The sequence below is a fragment of the Corythoichthys intestinalis genome, chromosome 6 (genome assembly GCF_030265065.1).
Source record: "Corythoichthys intestinalis isolate RoL2023-P3 chromosome 6, ASM3026506v1, whole genome shotgun sequence".
Lineage (NCBI taxonomy): Eukaryota > Metazoa > Chordata > Actinopteri > Syngnathiformes > Syngnathidae > Corythoichthys > Corythoichthys intestinalis.
The window spans coordinates 40,035,021-40,043,428 of record NC_080400.1 but is presented as its reverse complement, the minus strand read 5'-3'; the positions used below and the strand labels follow the sequence as shown (position 1 = coordinate 40,043,428).

Here is an 8,408-nt window from a genome sequence, read left to right as displayed (position 1 = left end):
CAAAAATAAAAACTGTCCTTCTGTCCAAGGACACTCTTTTTTTCCTTTATTCATTTTTGTTTTTTCGGTCAAATTTTTTGGCATATTGTCCTCATGAGTAAGTGTTTCTAATCAATTTGAATTTGTTATTATTTACGGATTTTATTACATTTTATTTTTCTGTATCAAATGGTCAAAAATACCTTGAGTGTATTTTTACAGTTTGAATGTGACTTTTTTTTTTTTTAAATTCAGGCAAATTGATGCACGTCAAGTCTTCTCTGTTACAAACAAAACAATGTTAATAAAGTTATACTTTATTATAAGTTGATCTGTTACTTTTCTTTATTAGAAAAAAAGGACACAATGTTAGGCAGATGCGTATTTATAATAGTAATTTTATAGACGAATAATACTATTTACAGTGGCGGCAGAAAGTTTGGGGGGGCGCGAAACATTTACGTCTTGCTTGGGGGGGGCGTAACAGAAAATAATTGAGAAGCACTGCATTAATACAGGTAACGAGTGGAGCCTCGTTAGAAGAAGTTAGACCTCTTTGACAGCCAGAAATCTTGCTTGTTTGTGGTGACCAAATACTTATTTTCCACTCTAGTTTGTAAATAAATTCTTTAAAAATCAAACAATGTGATTTTCTGTTTGTTTTTCCCACATTTTGTCTCTCATGGCTGAGGTTTACCCATGTTGACAATTACAGGCTCTCTACTCTTTTCAAGTAGGAGAACTTGCACATTTGGTGGTTGACTAAATACTTATTTGCCCCACTGTATGTGTCACGGTCGATCCATCAGTCAAAGCAGTTTTTTGCATGGAAAATACCATACAACACAAGGCAACTATGGCAGTCAATGATGGCCGTAGTTACTACAAAGATGCTGATTTTTAAGGTAATCTATTTAGTGTACAGGAAAGCACTGCCTGGAATTGTTGCGAAACAGTAAGAGGCAGTTAGTATTTAAGCTTTCTGATCAATGTTTTTCAGTATAGCAGTGCAATAAGTCACTAGATTGTCTGGAATGACGATAATGGGTCTCATGACATCAGGTGGTCCAACGGTTAGCAAGTTGTTCCTCTGCATTTGTAGGTTTTCCTGGCCATTAGGTTGATTGACCATTCTGAATAATGCTTGATGGTATCTGTGTAAATAAGCAAATTCTCCCCCAAAAATAATCTGTTCCTCTAACACAGTGTTGATGTGAGGCTGCAGTCTTAGAATAGAATGGCCTCGACAATCCCCGTAATCCTTGCAAGGCACTTTATGGCACAATTACATTCAGGGTTTTCTTGTGTGAATTGCACTCTTCCACCCTGTCTGTCGAGCAGTTTTAATGTGGTTACATGCGTTTATTGTATGGGGTCCAAGGTGTCCTCCAGTTGAGCCCTCCGTTACAGTTGTGCCGACAGAGCTGATAATTCGCATACGTTTGGCACAGTGGGATTCAGTCGCTCTATATGGTGCCACACAGCCCTCGTGATCCCTTTATCTTCGTGGACTGTCCTCTAACTAATGCTCAAATTCTTGAAGCGGGTGTGACTCCTATTATGCACCACTCCCCTTACAGGCTGAGGTTTTACTACTCCTGTTAGGTCCTGTTCTACAGTGGTATGAAAAAATATTTGAAACTTTTGGAATTTCTCACATTTCTGCATAAAATCACCATCAAATGTGATCTGGTCTTTGTCAAAATTACACAGATGTAAAAACAGTGTCTGCTTTAACTAAAACTACCCTAACATTTATAGGTTTCCATATTTTAATGAGGATAGCATGCAAACAATGTCAAAAGGGGGGAAAATAAGTGAACGCTCTGCCTAAGGAGACGTTAAGAGCAATTGAGACTAGAGATGTCCCGATCCGATATTTGGATCGGATCGGACGCCGATATGGGCAAAAAAATGTGCATCGGTATCGGATCGGAACACGGAAAAATTCTGATCTAGACTTCCGATCCAGTTTTCTTTTAAAAGTCCGGTCCGGGTTTTCCAGCGCATCGATTTACATAATCCATTCCAGTTTTTGCTTCGGTTTCCCCAAAATCCGGTCCGCATTTTACGGCACACCTTCAAGACACTACATTTACAGTACCGTCTCCAAATTTACCGAGAGACTTTATCGATAAAAATGTCAGCTGTGTGGGATCATTTCACCTTAAAGGACGACAAAGACGAAGAGGCAGAGTGCAACATATGCCACAATAAAGTCAAGCGTAGTGGTAAAGCTGTAAGAAGTTTTGATAAAACCAACCTAATCAAGCATTTAGCGAAATACCACCACAAACAATATGAGGAGTATGTTAAGAAAACCGAAGACAAAAAGAAAGGTTCTACGCAACTAACACTGGCAGAAACTTTTGCTATGCGTGACAAACTGGCACTCGACAGTCCCAAAGCCCAGGGAATAACAAGAGTCATTGCCGAAGAATTCATTCTGGATGACGAGCCATTATCTCTCGTGAGTAAAGACGCACCATCCAACACTTAGAACCACGGTACAACATGCCCAGCCGTCATTACATCCTTCAGCGATTCGGCCGTGGAAGATTCGAGAACGATTCACAAACATCCAAATTCCGATTAATTGAAATATGTCAAGTAAAGCGGAACTAATAACCAGCGCGGTCTTCCGGACGCAATGAGAAACGGACCGCATTGCGTCCCAAAAGTAAACATAATGCTTGTTTAGGCCCGGGTAATGCCAATGCTCAACTCACGGCTTTAGCTCAACTCATGCCGCTGGATAAAAAACACAAGATTACCTGACTGCTGCTGACAGCTGCTACAAACTACGTCAATGTCGTTTTACTGGAGATACTAGATAATAGATATCATATGCAAGCAATATTGAAGTATTGAAAACCAGATGCGTTAGTAAACAGCCGCCATCTTAAAGCAAAAGACTTCCGTAGTAGGCTGTTGTGAACCTTCCAAGCGAACCTAATTAACTTTTTTATCTAAAATACTCCTAAATCGGCAAAATCTTGACTTCAGTCTATCGTCAAAACAGTTTTAAAACTTTCACATGTCGAAAGTAGACAGAAGGGAAATTATGGAATAACGGGAGCAATTTTAACAACTTTACCAGTTGATTCGCAAAATTAAATGAATTGAATGTAGTTTAAAGCTGCTGATACAGAATGGGGACTTGAGTATTTACTGTTTTAAAATGTTAACTTGATACTGAAATAGTCGTTTATTTAAACCTGAGAGGCTTTTTATACATTTTTTGTAACTAATGCACAAAACTTTAAAAGCATCTAATAGCTTGGGGGATTTGTGGGATTTTCCACTGAGGTTGTTGGTGTGTTTTGCTTTTTTAAGACAGTTTACAATATTATTTTCACGTTTTACAGACTGACTATGCCATTTCTGTTTGTTATTTATAATGTTTTGTGTTTGTCACTGAATAAACAGGTCAGTTTCTTGTTACCAACCGTTGTGTGTTATTCAAACTCACCTAATTCAGCTGGCTAGTTGTTATCAAGATTACTAAAACCTTTTTCAACATGAGTCTGACAACTAAGTAAGGAGGCTAAATAACTAAACTTTAACACATGCTCAGATAGGTCGGTATCGGTATCGGATCGGAAGTGCAAAACAATATCGGTATCGGATCGGAAGTGCAAAAACATCCCTAATTGAGACTTTTTACCAAACAATTTAAGTAAGGTGTGTGCCAAATCACTGATGAGTGGTTTAAAGCTGCCCTGCCCACTATAAAACACACACCTGGTAAGAATTGTCTTGATGAGGAGCATTGTCTGATGTGCATCATGGCTCGATTAAAAGAGCTGTCTGCGATCAAGGATTGTTGATTTGTATAAAGCTGGGAAAGGATACAAAATCATCTCTAAAAGTCTGGATGGTCATCAATCCACAGTCAGAGAAGTTGTCTACAAATGGAGAGAGTTTGGCACTGTTGCTTCTCCCCCAAGGAGTTGCCGTCCAGCAAAGATGACGCCAAAGTGCAGAATATTAAGAGAGGTAAAAAAAGAACCCTAGAGTGTCTGCTGAAGACTTACAGAAATCACTGGCACAGTCCAATTATCTCTTTGCCCACATCAGTTATATGTAAAACTATGGCCAAGAATGGTGTTCATGGGAGGACTCCGCAGAGGAAGCCACTGCTGTCTATAAAAAAATTAAAAAAAAACATTGTTGCTTGTTTAATGTTCGCAAAAAGGCACTTGGACACTCCACAGAAGTTTTGGCAAAATATTTTGTGGACTGATGAAACCAAAGTTGAATTATTTGGAAGTAACACACAACGTCATGCGTGAAGGAAAAATGGAACAGCTCACCAACATCAACACCTCATCCCCACTGTGAAGCATGGTGGAGGGAGGATCATGATTTGGGGCTGTTTTGCTGCCTCAGGGCCTAGACAACTTGCAATCATGAATGGAAGAATGAATTCAAATGTTTATCAGGATGTTTTTCAGGAAAACCTGAGGCTGTCTGTCAGACAGTCGAAGCTAAAAAGAGGATGGATGCTGCAACAAGACAATGATCCAAAACACAGGAGTAAATCAACTTTAGAATGGTTTCAGAAGAACAAAATACACATTTTGGAGTGGCCAAGTCAAAGTCCAGACTTGAACCCCATTGAGAATCTATGGCATGACCTAAAGACAGCGATTCATGCCAGACATCCCAGGAATCAGACTGAACTACAGCAGTTTTGTAGAGAAGAAAGGGCCAAGATTAGTCTCGATCGATGTGCCAGAGTAAGCCGCAGCTACAGGAAGCGTCTAGTTGAAGTTACTGCTGCCAAAGGGAGGGCCACAAAATATGAAATGTGATTTTTCACCCCCCCCCCCCCTTCTGTCATTGTTTGCATAATATCATTAAAATATGAAAACCTATAAATGTTTGGGTGGTTTTAATTGAAGCAGATATTTCTTTTTTCATCGGTGTGATTTTGACAAAGATTGGATCCCATTTGATGGTGATATTATGCAGAAATGTGAGAAATTCCAAAAGGTTCAGATACTTTTACATACCACTATATTTGTCAGCTGTAGACTGTCCTTTCCTCACAAGGGCTGACACTGGCTTCCTTCATAGAGTTGTACTCCTCATCCAGGGATGCCTAACTGGAGAAAAAAAAATAATAATAAAGCCTGGGTGGCCTTAAAATTTTTCCTCCTCAATTTGAGGCACTGAAGCTGAAGGGGCCAAAGTGATTTTTTTTTTCCTACACATCCTATTTTTCCCTATACCCACTCAATACCCTCTACAATCTGGCGGTATTTCCCACAAAAGATATTTTATATGTGGGGGAAAAAAAAAACTTGCTCAGGAAAGCTCGTAAGACATTAAAATCACCCTGTAAAAATAAATGCTAATTAATACAGGTTTACTGTAAACAAAATAGTCAAAGGGTGAGTTATAACTAGTAGTAAACTATGTACTTTTACACTAACATAACACTAATAACAAAGTAAAAAACACTGAGAAGAGTGTTTAAATTGATAAGAAGTTATGTTAGGAGAATAGAGATAAAGAATGTGACAAAAAAGGCTGTAAGATCGGATAGTGTCATTTTAGTAGTTTAGTTTTCATAAGAACTAAAATGACCTTTGTTTTTGTAACTAAAATCATTCAACAAAGATTAATGGTGAGCATCATGAGTAAGAAAGTGCAACTGTTGGTCGCAGTATTTTGCTTTTAGGCACAATCTATTTGGATAAATATGACATTCACTTGTGTAAAATTAGACTAATGACTTCAGTCTTGTAATATTCCAACGTTTTTCTTATATATATATATAATTTTAACCTTAATACTGACGTTTTCCTCTTACCATTCAACTTTACACTCTAACACTTTTTTTGTGTGTGTGGCACGAATACTATATACATAAAAGCAGTATTAAACCCATTTTTTAAAAAGAAAAATACATTAAAGAGAAATATTTCAGCTACAATATATCAAATATCTAAAATCCCCAAAGCACACGAAAGTAGTAAATATAGAATGAATACTTTAAATATTCAGATTGAATGATTCCCTGCAAATTTCATGAGTATCAGTGTGTGTGTGCGTGTTCATCTGTGTGTGAGATGAAGGGAGGAGAAAAGTGGTCCTTGGTTAGTTTTTTTTTTTTTCTTCTCGGGGAGTCACAGTCGTGTCTCACGGTCTGTGCCGTTTTCTGATGATTTTTGTAATGTCTCAGAGTTTGAGATCACAAATTCTTCCTTTCTGAGCGCTTCCAGCTCTGTTCCACCATTGGCCAGAGAACTACGAAGGGCGTCATGTTCCTCTTTCTTCAGCTGCCTCTTGAGCAAGATGAAGCCCGGGATGCAAATTAGAAAGGAGATTGTCCTCAAGCCCAGAGTCAGGCCTAAGTAGGCTATCCTGAGAGCAAACAATTACAAACCTCTTACAGCATGTGGAAATACATTTCTTATTGAACAAGTTCTACCTGTATGCTGTAGTGTTGTAGATCCTACAAGCTCCTATTCCACCGCAGCGCTTCTGAGCCCATTTTAGACATGAGGTGTCAATGATGGCTCCAAAGTAAATGGGTGCTGGGATTCCTGCTGTAAACGGACAGTCACATCATTTTAGCAGTCAGGCATATGTGATACATTTTTAGACCGGCCAGAGGTGGGGGATCTCAAGATCTCACTCGCTTCTCTTCTTGTCCTTGTTTTTTTTTTCTTGGTGAGGCCATTAACTAAAATGTCTACTCCTTTGTTATTCATTGTAGGTGAGAATGAAATCTGGTAGATGAGTAGGTTCTATAGTAGTATGAGTGTTGTTTTTCTCAACAATGATAACGAAAATATTCGAAGAACAATTTTTTTCATGTCGATGACTAGCTAAAATCGTGGTTAGGCAGACTAGAACATCTTTGCCACAATTGTCAGTTTTTGTCTGACAAGACGACAAGGAGACGAAAATGCAACATTGTTTCCGTCATATGTTCACAATGCGTGACAGTTTCACATTGTACGTCAGCTTGCAACGTGGCAGTGTTTGGGTCGTGTCATTCATGTGAAATGTGCTGCACCTCTCCTCACCGGAGTTTAGGATCTGTCTCAAGCTAGGCTGCACTCCATCTTGCTTGTTTGGAAACATGGTAAGATTTGTTTTCTTATCTTAGCAAGAGAGAATATGCAATGTTGCTTAAGCCTTTAAAGGTCTGTGCTGAGTGATCAGATGCTAAATGTAGTCCTAAAATAAGCATAGCGTTAGCATTAGCATTAGCTTCAGAATGGTGAACGTCCTCTTTAAACACTGGTCAGTCTAAAGCAGAGTGACTTGGTTTTCTGGTCAGTAAGTTTAAGATGTTAAACACCCGGACAATTTTTTTTTCACATACAGCTCGTGGTTTCAAGGTAAGTTTAATTGAAAATCATGTACTGCTTTTCCTGCTGAGTGTCTGTTATCACAAAGTTGGCGTTGTTCTTGTAGACCCTACAATATGTCCTCGTCTATGTTAATTCAAAATTATTCATGGACTAAAATTTTTGGATTTTACAGACGAAAACATTTTGAATAACCATCGACTAAAACTAAACGAAATTTGCATGAGATTTCGTCGACTAAAACTAGACGGAAACATTGAAATGACTAAAATACGACTAAGACTAAAAAGTACTTTCGTCGAAAAGACTACGACAAAAATGTAAGGGGCTGTCAAAAAAACCCGCTAAAGTGCATCGATCATTACCATCATTTTAAAGGGCAGCTGAATAGCTTTTCGTATGAGCGTTTTACTTGGTTAAATTGGCCTCAAAGCATCATTCGCTGTCTCAAAACTCACATTACCCCAATTTTTTTTTAACTGACCGTGTAGTTTTTGAGTTACTGCCATTGCAAACACCTTAGCACGAGGGACGTGCCTCGCTGCCGGCCGCTACCCGATGACGTCAATTCCAGACCCCGCCAGCGCTCTAATACGAAAGTATAGCACCACGCTATCCTCGCCACATATTGCAAACATTTTCTGGGCTTTACCCGCGCGATTCATCATGATATCTCGATGTGTAGCGATGAATTGCGCACACGAAGGCTCAAGACTATGATTAGCCCCAAAAACCTTCTTCTGCAAGGATTTGGACATCTTTTGTGAGAGTCAAGTGGAAAAACTTCTACCCGGTAACATATCAGGGCGAGACGGGCGCCCGGTTGTTGGTAGACTTTTAATCCCCAGCGGGGCTGGGATCCCACCGCGGCCGGCTGCCAAGAGGCGGCCCTCACCTTCGTTGCGCCTCCGGGTTTCGTAGCTGGGATGAACCCGACTCGGGAAAGGCCGCGCCCGGCTTGCCAGGGGCCGCCACCGGCCTCAAACCATCCACGGGCAGAGCATAGCCTCCATTAGAAGGACTCAGGCCCACCAGACTGCGTTGGGCTGAGAGGCCAGCCATACGCCGGCCGGCCCGCACTGTCCGCCCGCCGCACAG

The 8,408-nt window shown here is 39.9% G+C and overlaps 1 protein-coding gene across 3 annotated transcripts in view; it reads right to left on the bottom strand.

Annotated features, from left to right (window-relative positions):
• Positions 1-4,899: 4,899 nt before the first annotated feature.
• The window catches only part of slco1c1 (solute carrier organic anion transporter family, member 1C1), a 68,425-nt gene continuing 64,916 nt past the window's right edge, over positions 4,900-8,408 (bottom strand). For all 3 annotated transcript variants that reach the window (XM_057838314.1, XM_057838315.1, XM_057838316.1), the window contains exons 14-15: positions 6,422-6,539; positions 4,900-6,354 (exon numbers count right to left, since the gene is read on the bottom strand). In XM_057838314.1, the coding sequence (XP_057694297.1) occupies positions 6,117-6,354; positions 6,422-6,539 (356 nt within the window). In that variant the 3' untranslated portion in view covers positions 4,900-6,116. The remainder of the gene's footprint in view (positions 6,355-6,421; positions 6,540-8,408) is intronic.